At 40.8% G+C, this 18,444-nt stretch overlaps 1 protein-coding gene across 12 annotated transcripts in view; it reads left to right on the plus strand.

Annotated features, from left to right (window-relative positions):
* nav1b (neuron navigator 1b) overlaps nucleotides 1-18,444 on the plus strand; it is an 85,951-nt gene that overhangs the window by 2,280 nt on the left and 65,227 nt on the right. For all 12 annotated transcript variants that reach the window (XM_037767355.1, XM_037767415.1, XM_037767432.1 and 9 more), the window contains exons 2-3: nucleotides 16,619-17,430; nucleotides 17,642-17,730. In XM_037767355.1, the coding sequence (XP_037623283.1) occupies nucleotides 16,646-17,430; nucleotides 17,642-17,730 (874 nt within the window). In that variant the 5' untranslated portion in view covers nucleotides 16,619-16,645. The remainder of the gene's footprint in view (nucleotides 1-16,618; nucleotides 17,431-17,641; nucleotides 17,731-18,444) is intronic.

Consider the following 18,444-nt stretch of genomic DNA (forward strand, 5'->3'; position numbering starts at 1 on the left):
GTGACACTACACGCAGCATCGTAGCTGCTAAGTTAACGCTCCCAGACGGGTGAACTGTGGACTCCCGTCAACGAATATCTGTTGTGCTCCTGCAGCTGGAACGAGGCACAAATCTTATCGGTTAACGGTTAATAATCGGTTAACGAGGGTCGGTTATCGGTTAAGAATTTTTATGAGGCCTAATGAGGCTTAATGATTTTTTTTTTTAGAGGTTTCTTTTAAAAATGTTAGGATAAGCACATTGGTAAACACACATATTGTATGATATATGAATTTATACATGCCTTGGGGTGGGTCATTTTTCTATACCATCCTCAATGCAGTACCTGCTTCTGCAGCGGTCCCAAAAGAATACTTTTTTTACCCTACTTTGGGTGAAATAAATGTGTTTCTTTCTTATTTAAAGCTGCTTACACTAATCAATATTTCTATATTAACAGTTGATCACATCACTAAATGTAATGTGTGTGCTCGTAGTGATGAACCCACAGAGAATTATCACCTAAATCTGTAGCTCCACTCAGCTCCGCAGAGTGTTTTTTACCGTTATCATTTTGGTTTTCCGGCCAGCGACTGTTTTAGTTCATTTTCACTAATCTCTCCGGTGTCGTTTTCAGACACAGCAGGTAGCGGTTTTCAGTGGAAAAGCTCTTAAAACCCACTGCCGCCCAGCACCAAATGGCAGACAGAGAAGTTGGCGACTAGCTGGTGAAAATGGTGGAACATTTAGCAATAAAGAGACCGATATATGCTTCACAGGTTGGTGGAGAGCAAATCAGAGCTAATACTAGTGTGATTATTGGATTTAATTTCATTGGGTGGCCAGAAACAAAACTAAATATAAATGCAAATAAATGCTAAAGTTGCTAAATGTCAAGAGCCAATATGTTTCCCATTACAACTTTATAAGGTGATAATATGTTTAAATATTGTTTACAGCTTGTTTCACTGCCCCCAAGTAGCCAAAAAATAACTACTGAAGCTTTACCAAAAGATGACCGAACACTCCAAGGGAACATGTTGTCTAAACACAAGCAGCTGCATAAGAAGCTCGCCAAAATAAAAGTCAAAATCAACAAAATTATGATTTAAATGAGAAATTGTCTGTTAAGCACTGTTTAAACTTTAAACAACACTAAGAGTCTACAGACATGCTCTGTGAGGACATAGTCAAACACAGCGGTGCCTAATTACAGGCGCTAAATGCTAACATCATCATGCAAACATCCTCACAATGAGAATGCTAATGTTTAGCACAGCTATTCCTCAACCACTGGTGGGCCGTGGAGGTACTGCCAAATGGTAGGATCAAATTAAAGTTTTTAATTTTTGACAATCCTGCACCAGTAAAAGCTCCAAAGTGTGTGATGAGGAAATATGGCCGTGAACACATTAAACATGGATTCATAACGGCAGGCAGTGATGCTGAGCCGAAAGCACAGTGTGTTGAATGTGGTGAAATCCTGTTAAATGAGGCGCTAAAACCATAAAAGCTCCAGAGACACTTAAAACGCAAAGCACCTGGGATGTGTTGGGAAGCCAAATTAATAATTCCTAAGGAAAAGGGACGGGCTTCAGGCACGACAGAAACTCACACAACATTAACAACTCAGTCAACTCAGCCACTTTGAAACTTTTTGATACTCTCTGCTTCACTATGACACTCACTGGTTGGTACCATAGACTGTATATAAGAAGTGGATGTAGTCACCGTGACGTCATCCATTGGCTTGTGGACAGCCTTTTTGAAGCCTCAGGTTTGTCATTTTGACTGTCACCATCTTGTTTTTTTGCAACCAGAAGTGACACATGAGGGTGGAGCTAAGTACACCTGAACGCTGAATAAGACATTTTTAGGTGATCAAAAGGTTATAATTAACTTTCCTGAACTGAAAACACACTGTGAAAGGGTTAAAGTTGTAAGACGAAAACGCGGGCAACTGCCAGCCTAGACAATGCAATTGTAGCGACCCGTCAATCACAAGGTAGTCAAGCCCTAAAGCATACCCTGCTTTATGGTCTATTTGAAATCTAAATGGGACCATAATTTACTAAATGAACATCATGCTGTATTGAAGAAGACTTGAAACTAGTGATTGAGACCATACAATGTTTACTGAGGTAATAAATCAAGTGAGAAGTAGGCTCATTTTCTCATAGACTTCTATACAATCAGACTTATTTTTGCAACCAGAGGAGTCGCCCCCTGCTGGCTATTAGAAAGAATGCAAGTTTAAGGCACTTCTGCATTAGTTTCACTTTTCAGACCTGGAGGTAGCCCACTGTTTGGTACCAAATATTATTGTAGTTCCAGTCCTAGTATGCACCAAAGCACAAACTACAGACCATAAAGTAATTCCATCTAGATAGGGAGGCCATGCATGGCTCTGGGAACACCACTAATGATGGGTGATGTCATTGCCAATAAAGCAGATCTAACTTGTCTGCAACTTGCCGCCCTTCTGAACTAAACTAACTTCAGTGTCACTCTGGATTATGTTTATATAAATAGTAACCTGTGGTAAGACAATAACTATTGTTATGGTTGTTAAAAAAATGCTGCTGAGGGCATCATTTTTGTGTCTCGTCGACAGCCTGCATCATCTATGAGATACTTTTAAGAAGCTCTGCGTACGTGAGAAGCAGATGCTTCGTAGCTTCCTTCTCATCAGAGAAGTACCACTGCAAGCTTTGTGGTCACATCGAGCTGCTGCACAGTAAATCCATCAAGCTGATTTCAAATTACACCTATCATCAAAATAATTATGATGATTATAATATTATAGCACAAGCATGCAGAGTGATGTATATGGTGGTATGTTTTCAAATACCGGAGAGCATCGTCTTCAAAGGGTGAGTTTTGTTCCCTCGTAAATGCCACGTCTCAATGTGTCCTCAGTCCAACTCTCTTCGTGTGTGTGTGTGTATTTGTGTGGTTTGTCTGGTTTGGAAAGTCTCGTCGCAGACACGCTCCAGCGGCAGACATGTTCCACCTTGGCTAACCCAAAATGACAGCCTCGGAAAAGCTGATACATATTTTATATATTCCATATAAAGCTCTTCTACAATATTTGAGTGTTCAGAATAGAGAGTTGTCCAAAGATGTGACATGAGGTGAAGATGACTCCTCCCTTGTTGTGCAGAGGTGCAGGTTGGGCTTTATCTTTGTTTTCATGTCTGTGATGGCCGCCAGAGGCGAGGATGTCAAACATGAATGGTTTTGGGCGAACATGTTGGTGATCTTTACATTGTGGTTTCTTCTGGTCCAGTTGTCTGTTGGAAAAACAAATTTACATGCAAATAAAGTAAGGTGTTTGTCTCTTTAAAAACATTATAGATAATTTAATTGCATGTTTTCATTTGGAAAACGAAAGTTACTATTGACTGTGGCTTCTTTAATTTGATTAAAGCTGAAGTAGGCGAGATTGGAGCAAATATGACAAAAAAAGTTATTTTTATCATATATTTATATCCTGACAGTAGTACATGAAACAAGTAACCTGAAAAAAATCATGTGCCTCTGTGTCCTCCGGTGCTCCTAACGGCATCTGCAAGATTTCACAGACTGGAGAAAAACAAGCAGTCAGAGCTGATCTAAGGTCTGCTGTCCAGCTGCCGTCTATGAGAACCGGCTGTCAGTCACTTGCAAACTCCGACCAAATGGTCAAACTAGGCAGCGTTGATCAAATACGAATCAATATTATGTTACGTTAACATCTATTTCTCTCCTCAAATGTTTTCAGAATCATCTTGTAGTGCACGGTTTAGCTGTAAAATGAGAACGTTTGTGACGCGGCTGCCATTGTTAAATCTGTTGAAGGAACGTCAAGTTTCGGCCACACGACCGGAGCACAGCCAATAGGAACGCTCTCTCAATGAAATGACCTGTGATTGGTCAAAGTCTCCCGTCAAGGAATTTTTTAGAGCCTGAAAACAGAGCCATGAGGAGGAGCAGAAGTCTAGTTTTCTCTCAGAACACTTGGATTACAATATGCTGAAAGGTTATTATGGACTTTTTGCCCAAAGCTGCCAAAAATATACTGCCTACTGCCACTTTAATACTTGTGTTTGCTTGAAGTGTAGTCAGACACAAATAAATAAATCATTCAACTTGAAGCATAATGACATGTAGTTCTTCAGTCTTAAGTCTTCAGGTTGCAATTATTGTCACTGTAAACATCTTGACAGCTGCTGATTGACATGTAGCAGCCACTGCATCTCCCTGGAGTACTGACATTTCAGTTCAGCTTTGCCCCCCCCCCGCTCCCTCCGCCGGGAAGTGAAGCTGAAGTTGAACCAGACGTTGATGGAAGGACACAGGAGGCTCTTGGAGATAACACTGTTTAGATGAACTCACTGAGAGTGGCTTCATGTGAATCCTTCCAGAAGAGACGGATGCTCTTTAGTCTTGAACAGATAGCACCTTGCTGATTGTGTGACCTTTAGTTCAACATGTGGTGGCCATAGTGGAGGAACAGCTGACTGTGCTTTAAGTTAAAGAGTCTCTCTGAAACCCAGATGTGGACTTAAATAATATAGTAGATGAAAGCTCCACCATGACAGAATTATGTGAAAATACGACAACAATTTATTTTAGTTCTCTTTCATGTGAAACGTTTAAATCCGAGGTTGGGTTTTTGTAGATTAGTTCATGATACCGACCAGTTTTTCTTATTGTAGTGGCTGTTTTACAATTTTCCTACGCCACTTAATCCGAAATGTATGTTAGTTTTGAACCATATTTCATGTGAAAACCCAGTGGTACTCAAAAGACCAGGAAAATGTGGAATGAGGGTTTATTTGAAGATTAAGATCACAACATCACGGCAGGCGATCCTTATCCAAAGTTACATCTCGGCCTGGTCCAGACTTGCTGTTTCTCACGGTCAAAAGCTTGTTTTGATCCTAAAGGATTCTCTACATCCTACTATAACACATTGTTTCTAAACTTTTTTTTACCCACATGTAGAACTGGAACTAACGATTATTTTCATTGTCGATTAATCTGCCGACTATTTTCTAGATTAATCGATTAATCGTTTGGTTTAATAAATGTCGGGTAATAGTGAAAAATGTCCATCCCAGTTTCTCAAAGTCTAAGGTGATGTCTTTAAATGTCTTGTTTTGTCAGTCCAAAATCCAAAGATATTCAATAATATCAGACAAAATAGAGAAAAGAAAACAGAATTATCTGCCATTTTTGCATGAAAAATTACTTAAGTGGTTATCAATATAGTTATATTTATAGTATTTTATTTTATAGTATAATTATTTTTCTGTTGATCGACTAATCGTTGCAGATCTACCTATACGTGCTAAAAACTGTAAATAACCAAAATACATGTTATTCTAGCATTTACAGACAGAATTATAGCAAATATAATCATAACCATAGCATAGTCCACCTATATTCAAAACATACATAAACTGTTTTATGAACATGTATGTGCTTAAATGGCACTTACACTTATATAAGGATAGTTATTGATATACAGGTATTGTGTGTCAACAAAATGGCTAAACCCAAAAGGTCCAGTGTAATAGTAATTAGATTTTGCCCAGATACTGATTTTGTATTTCCTGGTTCCTATCTTAACAACAACGCGGATGGCGTACCCAGGTGCTCCCGGTAGAGATAGGGTGTCGAGGGTTTGTAGCCACGTCGACAACCAGGCTTCTGAAGGGGATGAGAGTACGAGGACAGGTCTTCCGACAAGCCGTTATCGGAAACTGCCGAGTGAAGCAGCAACTGGATTTGGCTGAAGAGAGGATCCCAGCTGGGCTACAAAATGACAAGCAAGAGGGTAAAAGCATATCAATGAAACACCGATGAAGGAGGGCGCCCACCTGATGACCACGATGAAGTGATGACCCCTATCCCCACTCACGACATCAAGAAAGTGCCGCTTAAACTTGGGATTGTAATATCAAGTCCTACAAGCTCAACTTACCAATAAACGAATAATAGATCTGTTTTAAAATGTGTGAATGCTGGTGTTACCCACAAAATGTATTCCTTGTTTCTTTGGTTATTAGGCAGTTAACTTTGGTTAAGGTGAGGAAACCACAATAATCTGTTTATAGCCTAGAATTTTACTTCTGGTATTTTATAAATCCCTTTTTGTAAAAATATTATTTTTTAGGGCTGTTTGCCTTTATTTGACAGCAACAGAGATATTTATGAAAGAGAGAGAGAGAGAGGGGATGACAAGCAGCAAAGGGCTGCGGGTTGGATTGGAAACCTGTGGCGCTGCGGTATAGGGACTGAGCCTTGGTACATGGGGCTAGTAGCTCTACCAGATGAGCTACCAGGGTGCAATAAATCGCTTTTGAAATTAGGTGAAGAAAGAAGAACAGTAGAAGTAAAGAAGTTAATTTATAAAATATATTTCATCCACAGTGGCAGATCAAAGTGCTTTAATTTAGCATAAAATAAGAAACCACGAAAATCAAAGTGAGTTCAATTATAGAGAGCAGTGGGGAGGCAGGTTTTCAAGTTTATATTTAAACAGTCAGATTTGGACAGCTCATCGGGGAGGTTGTACACGTATAACACACTATGTTGTATTGTCTCGATCCAGTTTCCTTTAAGACACATTCCATTTTAAATAAAAGCAGACTTTAAACAACTCCACTAGGATTCCTGTGCCTCCTAAAGGAAGTCTGAAGTAGATAATACTGACAGATGGAGAGGGTCAGCGTTTCAGTTGGTCAGTTTTGGTTCTGCAGTGTTAAAGATGGAACTCAGTGGTGCCACTGAGAGCCATATGGACGCAGGTTTTCACTCCAACCATTTGGACTGTTTTCACTAATTAATTCCTCCCCTGTCTGGCTAAAGGTGTGTTAATAGTACAGTTGTCTCTGATATGAATGGAAACCTCCATACATGTCTGCTCAGCCTGTTGTTATGCTATAGCACGCCACCCTAAGCTGGCATTCAACACTGTTTTCCATCTTTTGCCCACAGAGCTTGATGGAAAAAGAAAGTGTTGTTTCCTCTGCTGGCTCTTGAGAGGAACCGACAGCGGTGACAGCTCTCAGGAACGAGAAGAGCAGATGCTCAATGGGTCATAAAAACTGTGACTTTTATTGCGGCAACTGAAGGAAGGACTTCTGTCATTCTGACTGTCTCTGACACTGTAGAAAATATAAGCTCATGTGTTTGTACATACAGGTGGAGTGTGTGTGGGGTTATTTTGGTTATCAAGCATGTATCACACTGTATCTTTGCTGTTGGCTGAAAACCTGCCAAACTTCAATTTTAGTACTTTTTACTTTTAAATAATGTGTGGACACCTTTAAAATCCACTCCTATTCATCATTTACCTACTTCCCCATGAAACTATCCTCCGTCATCACAATGTCCACTTTCACTGCTATGCCGATGACACACAGGTCTACATTTCAACGAAACCCACTGTTGCCCTGCCACCCCCCTCCCTTGCCACCTGCCTACAACACATCAGGACCCGAATGAGCAGGAACTTTTTAAAACTCAATGACAATAAAACAGAGGCCCTGCCCATCGGCTCCAAAAACAACCTCTCCAAATCACATGTTCATGCCAAAAAAATAATGATCTCCCCGAAAAGACGGCATGAGGTTTTCACACAACAGCAGTGTAGACATTAGGGCTGGGCTATATGGCTAAAATCTTCTATCACGATATAGGTAATTTCATATCTCAATAACAATATACAGTATATCACGATATAGCGCGTTTTCTGGTAATTCAATAAATAAATAGTCAATATAAAATAAAAACACAGTAAAGCCTACTTTTGTATACTTGAATTAAATACTTGACAAATTAAAAGTAGAGTATTTTCTCATTTTAAGAAGCTGAGTGCAAAATGAACATAACAGTTTTAAGTGAAATTATAGAGCGGAAATAAATATAAATATATCGCGATAAAAAACGATATAGAAAAATATATACGATAGACATTTTTATATCGTCATATTGCCTAGCCCTAGTATACATTTCATCGTTTACATAAAAGCCAAACTTAAAATAGATGAATAAGGCAGGTTTGTGTAGGTGCATTTGCTTTATGAGGGCAAGACTCTGATACACAAACAACATAAATGAATGTGCTTTTTTTTGTAATCAATACACATACAGTTTAGGCACCAACTTTTATGGTTATCTGTCTGATATTGCTTTGAAAACTCAAATATCAAAAACGTTCTTGCCAGGCCTTTGCTAACAACCTCAAACACAGTGTTTGAGTTATTTCAATTTATCCCGAAGGTCTCCATTCTTATGCTTTCAATAGGATCTAGACAGAGGAACAGAAAGCTGCACATATTTTTACATACTGCAGTCTTTTCTTGGAAGCCTCAAGGAACAAAGTGAAAAATGGTGTTTTATTTGCTTATGCATGAGCTGAATCACTTGTACTATTTTAGGTGCTCTTGCTGCAGAGTTTGGAGAGTTTTCAAGTGTATTTTCAACGCACTTCTCTTCTACCTGTTCTAATGACCCGGTTCGCTGATCGATGGTCAGATCCACCACAGACAACTGCCCACACTTTGACTCATCACAACGCTGCAGTGTGCTGTGCAGACCGCCCTCCTGTTCCTACATGAGCTACAGTTCACTGCAGTTCTGCTGCAGTTATGCAACTGACACAGTTCTCTGAAGAGGCAGGTTGTTTCAGGGTGCATAAGGGATTTCACTATACAACATCCTGTGCTGCTTATGACCCTTTTTTCTGATCCTTCTGGGGCAATGTGTCTACTTTAGTTTCAGGTTTAAAGAAATAATTTATGTCAGAGCAGCAATGCAACCTGGGATATTGCTATTACGTGGGAAGGCCTCATTGACCCTGTTCAGCTTTAAGGCTGCAGACACTGCTAGTTTAAATGGCCTGTGATACATTGAAATTTAAGTTTTGCCTCTGATATGAGTTTAAAGAAAGGAAGAAATCCAGCTCTTCAGGGATTGTGCTTCTTTAAAAAGGGAATCAGGTCACTGCATGATTGAAACAGTCTGTGCATTAGCTTGAAGCAAAAACGAAACAAGACAACCATGCTGAATGATTGCAAATAATAAAGTCATGTACAGTTACTTGTTTATCAATTTAATGTTGGTGCTAAAAAAGATGTAGTGTTGGCACTTAAAATCGTAGAAAGCTATATGCCTGAAGCCTGCAGTTCACTGTGAGTATGTTCATAGGCAGTGGCTGTCAAACCTGGTCCCCAGGCCACAGGTGGTTCATTGCACTTTATTTTACCTCTGCGGATCAGGTGTGAAATGGTTCGTAAAAGCATGTTGAAATGAAAACCAGCAGGGGTCCAAGTCCAGAAGATTGAAAACAGTAAATGGAGGTATAAACAAGAACGAATTGCTGTGTTCTCTATTTGTTTCAAAGCATGATGCATGCCACCCATCGAGGTCTCGCGTTAGTACATCAACAGATTCAGTATTATCATAATCCAGTATAAGACCAATACAATGTTAACCATTGCACCCTTGTTGTTTCTCATCCAGCTAACTGAGTACTTAGATCATGACTGGAGGACTGATTTGCTAATCTATATCAATTTATCTTGGATAACTGTCACCGACGGCCCCAAACTGTCTGACGGCCGACCGTCGGCTTGACGTGTCAGGGCCTTTACATTATTTTAAGTATAGTGGCCCACCTTCACTAAACACCTAAATTAAAGAGAAAAATATACAATTTAATGTGTACGGCCAATTACAACTGCATATGTAGTCAGGTTGCGTCATGATGATTACCTATAAGCCAATATAGTCATAGCGCTACCTACTGGCAACAGGAAGTTGTTGTAAATTGACTATACATTGTTGAAGAACTGATAAGTTCAGGGTCTTATCAAAGAGTCAACTATAGAACTTTTTAATGTTAATGTTGTTGGTAACACCTGTGCTTTTCCTTCTACAGCCACAGGTGTTTCACAGCCAAGAGAAATGACCTGCTGTGACATCACTAATTGGGCCGTGGTTAGAAGTACTTGAATGTGTCATAGAGAGAGTCCTTCAACAACGTGATCCAATGTGGACTTTTACCCTTTAAGATAATTTCAGTTTGATTGATTTCTTTCTAACCTTCAGTGTTTTCAAACCCAGCTGCCTGAAGCTGAAGCATCATTCAGGGTGTCGATGATGTCATGGCATTACTGACCATGGTTAATCACTTAAAGTGACTTATAAGGGATAAATCCCTGTAATGGGCCAACAGATTAACTCGCCCGCCTAAATGCCCACTCTAATCTCGCGTGACACAAAAAGCACAGTGGGCTTTCATGGAAAAGACAATATGTCAGTATTTAATGGTGTTATGGTAATCTTGATGTTCAACAAACATGACAACAACTGTATGGAGTGACATAGTTGTAGGCGATGACGAGACAGAAAGACAAGGTTGAAGCACACTGCAAGGCAGTGCTGCTGCAGTGTGCTGTAATGTTATTACAATGTGTGATGGATGAGGATGGAAACTTTGACTATTATTGATGTTGGAGAAACAATGCAATTAGGAAAGAAAATTATCCCATAGCAGGAAACACACCCTTAAAACATGTTGCTGTACAAACTTTATTGTCTTAGATGGTGTTACAACCCTAGAATATCTCTTTTTCTAAAAACAAACAGCTGCAGCTCTGATTGTGCGACAGTGATTCATGTCTAGCCATGATGTAGTCTGAGGAGCTTTTGCTGCAGGTAAAGCAGCTGTGTTCACACATTAAAGGCAGGGTTGACGATGTTATCCAGTATACACCATTTGTTATATTGGTTGAAATGGTTTTTACACCCCGACAGCGATCCATTACATATGAGCTCTGAAAAAGGACCGGAAAAAGACGTCATCTGTAGCTGCTGTAATCCTGTAAAAACGTCTACCAATCACCGCCTCGCGGTGAAAGAACCAATCAGATGCCTCCCTGCCTCCCTGCTCGTACTCGACCCTTGGCGTGGACCAGCCGAACTCAAAGTGCGTCGCCGCCGCCGCAAGTTTACTGGAGAATGGAAGAGAAGACTCAGCCAAAAGTAGCACTGCTACTGTCATGAGGTAGTGTTGTTGAGTTGAGGTCCTCTCTCCGCTCTGTCTGTGAAGTAGTTACGATGCGGCGGTGCTCCTGAGGCGAAGCTACATTCAAATTATGCTAGCTTTCCAACATTGTCGACCCTATCTTTAAGCTTCTATTAAAAACAGAAAATGTGATATTATTCTGCTTCAATCCATATTTGTTGACTTTTAGCCTTTCAAAACATTTTCACTGCATAAAACAATTTGCCATATCTGCCATTTAGCAATGCACCAGGTTCAGGCGCACCTGGCTTTTAAAGGGATTGGGAGATGACACTCTGATTGGTTTAATTCCTGTTACACCCAAAACACACCTATGATCAATTAAGAGACTAAATACAACCCTTTCGCCCCTTGCGCCTTACTTTGTGCCCAGATTATGCACCGTTTGACTAGCAAAAGTGGAGTTGGACACGCCCTAAATCACTTGTGCCATGCACTTTAGACTATGCGCTATAGATTGTTTGAATAGGACATTACATCCAATAGTTGTTGAGGTATTTCAGTCTGAAACAAAGTGGTGGGCCAACCGACTCTTCATTAATGTTGAATGTCTTTAATGAAAAAACAAATAACAAGTTTAATCTAATCCTATTCTGGATCCAGTTTGTTCATTTGCAGCTTTTTATACAAATCCTCATCATAGTTAATTGACTGGAATAATACATTTCATACCTTCTATTTGAACAGATAAAAAACAAAGAAAAACAGTCATAATATACTAAAAAAGCTGTGTGTTTAAGCTGTTTTGTTGTCCACTTATCCCAAATAGCTGAAAAACCGTGGTGCTGGAGGTAAAACTTGAACACAAAGTGCAGCTTTTAGCCGTCACAAACAATAGAAACACAAAGTCTGAACAGTATGTGCCTTCAGCCACATGTAAAAAGAGCCATGCTTTACTTCTGTCCACTCACATGTTCATCTGTGCATGTGAATGTGACTTTGTGTGCACATGTGTGATACAGTGTGAGTCGACCTCAGTTCATGTTTGCCCCCAACAGACTTCGACACAGCTAGCCTATAGGACACGGGAGGAAGCAGTGAAAATCAGGAATCTGGGACTTGGTGCTATATATAAAAATTAGATCAGGCCTCTTGTAAAACTAGATAGTACGACAGTCTTGAGGAAATTGAATTATGCAGATAATGATGCACTCGTTCAACTCTATTATCTATTGGTGCTTGAATGGAGAGAAACTGGAGCAGGACGAGGCTAAAACAGCAGCTCTGTACAGAATCTGCAAGTCAAAGGACCCATTCACTATTTTATAAGGTGACACCAGTCACAAGATGACATTTGGCACAAAACAATAATTACGGAAGGCATCATAAGCCCTGAAGTGGTTCACTGAATGATGATTATCTCTTTGGTCAGCTATATTTATAGTCATTTATTTTCTTCCAAAATGGATTTAGGAAATGGACTCTTCTGGTGTCTTATGAGTGTATGATCAGACCTTTAAGCGCTGCAGTTTGGAGGCTTCACCAGAGTAAAGTGATCCCACACTGACATGTTGTTGGTCTGTACGAGTATCTTTAGTCTGGCCCTCAGGCTGATTATAGGTTTGGAGGACTGGGGCACTTTTAGCTCCTCGTCCCGCTGGCTGGATGGATACTTTGATGAAAGCCTAGCATGTTAAAAAGGAGCTCAAAGTCGCATTCAAACATGAGCCCCGGGGGGAAAACAAAGCATGATGTCACCAGAGAAAGATCGAAATATGAGTCACTAATACATCCATTCATAATAGGGCAAATGTGTGTGTGTGTGTGTGAGAGAGAGTGCAACTAGAGAAGAATGAGTGTGGAGAGATGTACTTTCCCTTCAGCTTTCTCACTGGCTCATTGTCGTCCAGCATTGATTTGCCTCCACTCACTTTAAAGCAGCACGTGGGTCTAAATTGTATTACTGTAAACTGCATCATACTAAGTGTAGCTCGTCTCTTTGGAGAGCAGCTTAGTCTGCACCGCTCCTTACTGTTGTCTATTGTCTCTGTGCTGAGGATTTACTCATGTTGGACATGTATTTACTCAGGTAAGGCAAAACATCCTGTCTCATTTAGTCCTGACGGCTTAGATTCAGAGAACATGCAGGTTTGATTTTATTACCAGCTGTGACAGCGTGTGGCTGGTATTGTTTTCAGCTTGTGAGTGTGTGTGTGTTATCATACTACTACTATCACCCTACTGTAGCGGGAAGCCTTTTTGAGTACTTTGCCAGTTTATATTTCTGTCTGTCTGTTTGTGGATAGATTTTGTCAAAACGATAGCATCACAACCTTGCAAGATGCACAAAACTTTACAGGTGGGGTGTTGAGAGCAAAATTAAGGGTGAGTTCGAAGACGGGTGTGGTCTGAGCAAGGGTGCCGTATGTAGGGGTGTAGGAAGTGGGGAAGGGGCCATTGGCCCTCAGTAAAATGAAATCACAACATGATTAAATGCTGTTTTCATCTTACAAAATTCTGGTTCTGCACTGTGTATTACATACATACGCTTGCATTATTTATTTATTATTTATATACGGTTCATTTGATATCTTACGAAAACGTATTCCTCGTTTTTCGTGCACTTTCCTACTGATGTCCAGCCACACGTGACGCATGTGTCAATTTCCGTTCCAGTCTTTTCAAAATAAACTTCCGTCTTCACAGGAAACAACTTGGTTAGGTTTAGAAAAAGATCGTGGTTTGGGTTAAAATATTACAGGAAGTGGAGTAATTAAAGTACGGAAGTTACATGACAAATAAATCAGCGTTGACTTCTGGTTTCACACGGGGTACGAACCAAGGTCTCCTGGGTGAAAGTCTGGTGTTTTTTGACCCATCCATCCACCCCGACTTCCTCCCCATGAGGCGTTTGTTGCTCTTTATACTTCCCGGTTCACAATTAAGTGGATTACATTACATTCGTGGGATTTATACGAATTACAGTGCATATTACTTTTCGTAGGTATAGTTACGGTACACTGTGCAACCAAGAACCTTAAAGTAGCAAAAGTTTAAAAAGAAACAAAGTAAAATATTAAACTGAGGACACGGACAACGTAAAGAATGTAAAAAAATGTATGGAGGAGTAAATCTTAATCAATCACTGGTAGGAGAGAGAAATTCTGTTATAAAATGCTGAATATGCATTCAGGGGAAAACCAGTGACTAACTTCCAATTAAGTAATTATACATTGATCATGGTCATCTTGCACTTTTTGTTAGTTATCAGCATCAGATGACAGGATGCAGGGATGGAGGTGATAGACTCGTGGGACGGATGAAGCCCCCACCATTATATCTTTGGAGGAGAGGCGGTGTCTGCGGGGCCGTGGTGGGGACAGCCGGTGTTGGCACGGCCTGAAAGGAGCCGTTCTCCTGCTGCATGTGCCAAGTGGTGTCAGTCTGCCGCTGGCTTTAGCAGCATGCTTCACACAGGAGGTCGTGGCGAGAGGACCAGGAATACATTAGGAAAAGCTGTTGAAACATATGGTCTCTTTGTAGATGAAACCGATGATTTGATTGATTTTGTGTTGTGCCGTTTGATTTTTTTTTTTTAGTACAGTTCAAATTATGGTTTCTTTTAATCCTTATTTAAGCTTTTGTTTTGTTTTGTTTTTTAGCCTTAGATCAGCAGTTTCTCTTCCTCTTTTTAGAGTTCAATTAAACAGCATTCAACAGGAGAGTTTCATTCACTTTCTTGATCTCAATGTTTCTCCCAGATGAGTAATCTGTGACTAGTCTGGTTCTCAGACCTTTGGGCTACTTTGATGTTGTAACCGATACATACTGGTATAATGGTCCTTCCCCTCAAACCATCCTCTCCTCTTTCTTCTTCCCCACTCGCTTACATCCACACTCAGTCAGTACCTCTGTGGTTAGAAACCATCTCTTTGTGAGGCAGACGCCCTGGAATGCACAGCTGTTTTACAGTATAATCTACAGTATACATCTTAAATGAAACCTTGTTATCCATCATGCAGTATACTGAACACAGCAAAGGATGGATGTCCACAGCCTCCCACTAACAAAGGCTTTATATAGAGACCTGCACACCACAATCTTCCTTTTAACCACCGAACACAGCATTTGCCTTTTTGACTCACATTTTACACGTATTTTATGCCAGAAGGGTAAATTTGATATTTGGAATTGGCAGTAGCTCTGAAGTGCACTTGTATTTAACAGGTAACTCTAAACGATGACGCAGACATGATGGCTATCTCATCGGACTTAAAGGAAAAGATTAACATTTTGGAAAATAAACTTATTCGCTTTCTTGCCAAAAGTTAGATAAAGAAGTAGGACTGGGTATCGTTTAAAAAATTACAGTACCAATACCAGTACCCTTACAGTGATTCCGATACCAATAGAGTACTTCATTTGATACCCATCATGTGAATGGAAGCTATGTGTGTGTCCCACCGCTGATAATACCGTCCCATGACCCACACTTGTGGGACCGCGTTGTCCCGGAAGCGTAGCACCTACCCTCCGGTCCCCCCATTTTAGCTATGTCAGCACTGTTCCCGTCGTTAACGTTGTTGGCACTGTTAGCTTCCTAGACGCAGAAAAAAAATCCCAGCTGTATGGGTTGCATCTGCTGCAGTAGTGTGCCAATCAAACGTTGCATTAAATCAAAGAGCGATTGCGATAATTGGCTGTTAGCAATACCATACCAATAGTCATTTTTTCTAGATCTGGGTACAAAAGGATCGATTGCAGGTCATCATTTGACTGGAGATGTTTCGATACTACTTGGTACTGCGTTATTTCGGTCGATAAGGTATCGCGTGACGATACGCAGCCCTATAAAGAAGATAGAGAAAATAGATACCACTCTGAGACATGAGAGTGGTATCAATATTATAATCAAACTTTCGGCAAGAAAAAGAATGCACAAAAATGTCAAACTTTTCCTTTAATTTTAAATACCATCATTTGGAGAAGGTAGAGGATTTGCCGTTAGTATACTGTGAATTAACTGTAATAGCTGTTTGAAAAGAACTAAAGTTGTCTGCGTAATGCTGTGAATGGTAAAGTGTTCATTCAGATCTTTCTTACAATTAACCATCTGGTTATTTACTTTCTGTTTTGAGCATGCATGTTGAGTATTCTGAGTATAACTAGATTGTTTTGTTTGATAGGTCGATCCTGACATCACCATTAAGTCATCATGTTTGTGGCTGCTCTATATGCTGTACCTTGCCCTTTGTCTTGTTGGCCATTTGCCTGATGAAGAGGGTTGAAATGTTGTCTGTTCGGGAGTTATATTTAGTGTTTCTTCTGTTTCTGATGATGTTCTTTGAGTAAAATAAACGTTGTTTGAAAAAAGGAAAGTTGTTTCTATCATTGTTGAGTGTATTTCATAAATCAGGATGTTGCACAGACATTACTACTATGAATTTTTACTTGTATTGTAGTTTGTTCTGCTACATTTACTTTTTATGTTCTTACTCTGAATTATATTTGTAAAACTGCTGCCTGCTATTATAGTGATATATCACATTTGGAGCATTAGCAATGTGTATTCTAAGATTTTGTTCTAAATTAAATTGTCTTTGTTTCTTCTCCAGACCTCAGCCCAGTGACTGTCACCAACCATGAGCGGCGGGCTGAATATCAAAGTCATATCTCAGAGTCAGAGCGACGCAGGTGTCAGCTCGAGTTTGCCTTTACCTCGAAGCATGATGCCTCTTTCTAAGATGGATCCAAAGCAACAGTACAGCGGCCCCCCCAATCCCACAATGCAGTATCAGCACGCCGCCAAACGCCTGCCCTCCTATTCTTCATCTTCTGTTTCCTCGGGTCCTGCAGAGCTGCTGAGAGGCGCAGCTTTAAAGAACCACCTGCTGCAGCAAAAAGTTGGCATGTATTCTCACAGAAGCCCGGCAGCTACAGAGCGAACTGATGGAACATGCTCGGCATACAGCAGCCCGCAGATACCAAAGAGGGAAGTCCGACGCTCTAAAGACACGCTGGACCTCCGCGCCAGCACGCTCAACCAGAAGGCTTTGCGAGACCTCCAGTTAAGACGAACCACCAACAAAAACTGGACCTTTGGGAAATATCGTCTGAAGAGCGTGGACAACGCAGAGGAGGATGAAGCCTTGTGTCGGCTCTCCACTAATGTCCAGTTAGGCCAAGGTAGAGGGCGTCTCTTTTATTCTAAAGGTGCAAATGGGAATGAGATATCAGCTGTGTCTTCAGCTGGAATTAGCAACATCCAAAGAGACGCGAGGAAGATCTCCAACCAGCTCCTGGGAGCTTCTGAAAGAGACGCGTCCAGCAACAAATCAAAGTCTTCTCATCACTCATTCAACATGCCACGCAGAAAGAGCGAGCCAGGGAAAGTCAACATGGCAGCTGTTGCTCCCTTCAGGTTCAGGTGAGGGCAGTATTTCACCTTCTTAAGATGGAAAGATAAGCAGCACAGTTTATTTTTAGGACACGTTGAATATGATGCAGTCGTAGGGCATCTCATGCTGCCTTTTATAAATTATAATCTCTGTTTTAAAAAGAGTATTTTCCACATTTTGTAGCACTTCATCAAACTTAAATTTGTGTTTTGTATGTTTCTTTCTGTTTGTTTCCTGTAGGTTTCAGGTCCATGAGGATACAGATCCCACCCTTGACGATCTTAGTGACTGTTCCTCTGACTCCATGGAGGTCTGCTGTGAAGAGCTAGGTGAGTCTCTTTGAATCTCTTCCCAGTGATCTGTCCATCCAGGGAGTAAAGACACACCTGATGCTCTAAACCAGAGGTTCCAACACGTTCTTGTCCCAACTCGTCACTTACTGATGCTTTGTCAGACCCCTTGGCGTCACTTTTCGGTCACAGTAAACATGCGTGAATTCAAACAAAAACACTTGCTTAGCCCATCCATTATCTGTAACCGCTTATCCCATTCGGGGTCGCGGGGGTGGGGGGGAGGCTGGAGCCGATCCCAGCTGACATTGGGCGAAATCGGAGTACACCCTGGACAGGTCGCCAGACTATCACAGGGCTGACACATAGAGACAGACAACCATTCATGCTGACATTCACACCTACGGGCGTTTTAGAGTCAACCCATGTTAACATGGGGAGAACATGCAAACTCCACACAGAAGGGCCCCAAGTCAGGTTTGAACCTGCAACCCTCTTGCTGTGAGGCGAGGGCGCCAACCACTGCACCACCGTGCCACAAAAAAAACATTGAGTTAAGTTTAGGGAAAAACAACACAATTTGACTTAAAATTACTAACTTTGTAGAGTGAAAATGAAACTTAACGCTGTGAACACAGGACACGAACGAACAGCTGATTGTAAAGTGAAAGTGAAACTTGACACACAGGACACAATCAGCCGTCTCCTGGATGAAAGCCTGTGTTTGTTGGACCTGTCCACCACCACTCCCAC

The sequence above is a fragment of the Sebastes umbrosus genome, chromosome 1 (assembly GCF_015220745.1).
Source record: "Sebastes umbrosus isolate fSebUmb1 chromosome 1, fSebUmb1.pri, whole genome shotgun sequence".
NCBI lineage: Eukaryota > Metazoa > Chordata > Actinopteri > Perciformes > Sebastidae > Sebastes > Sebastes umbrosus.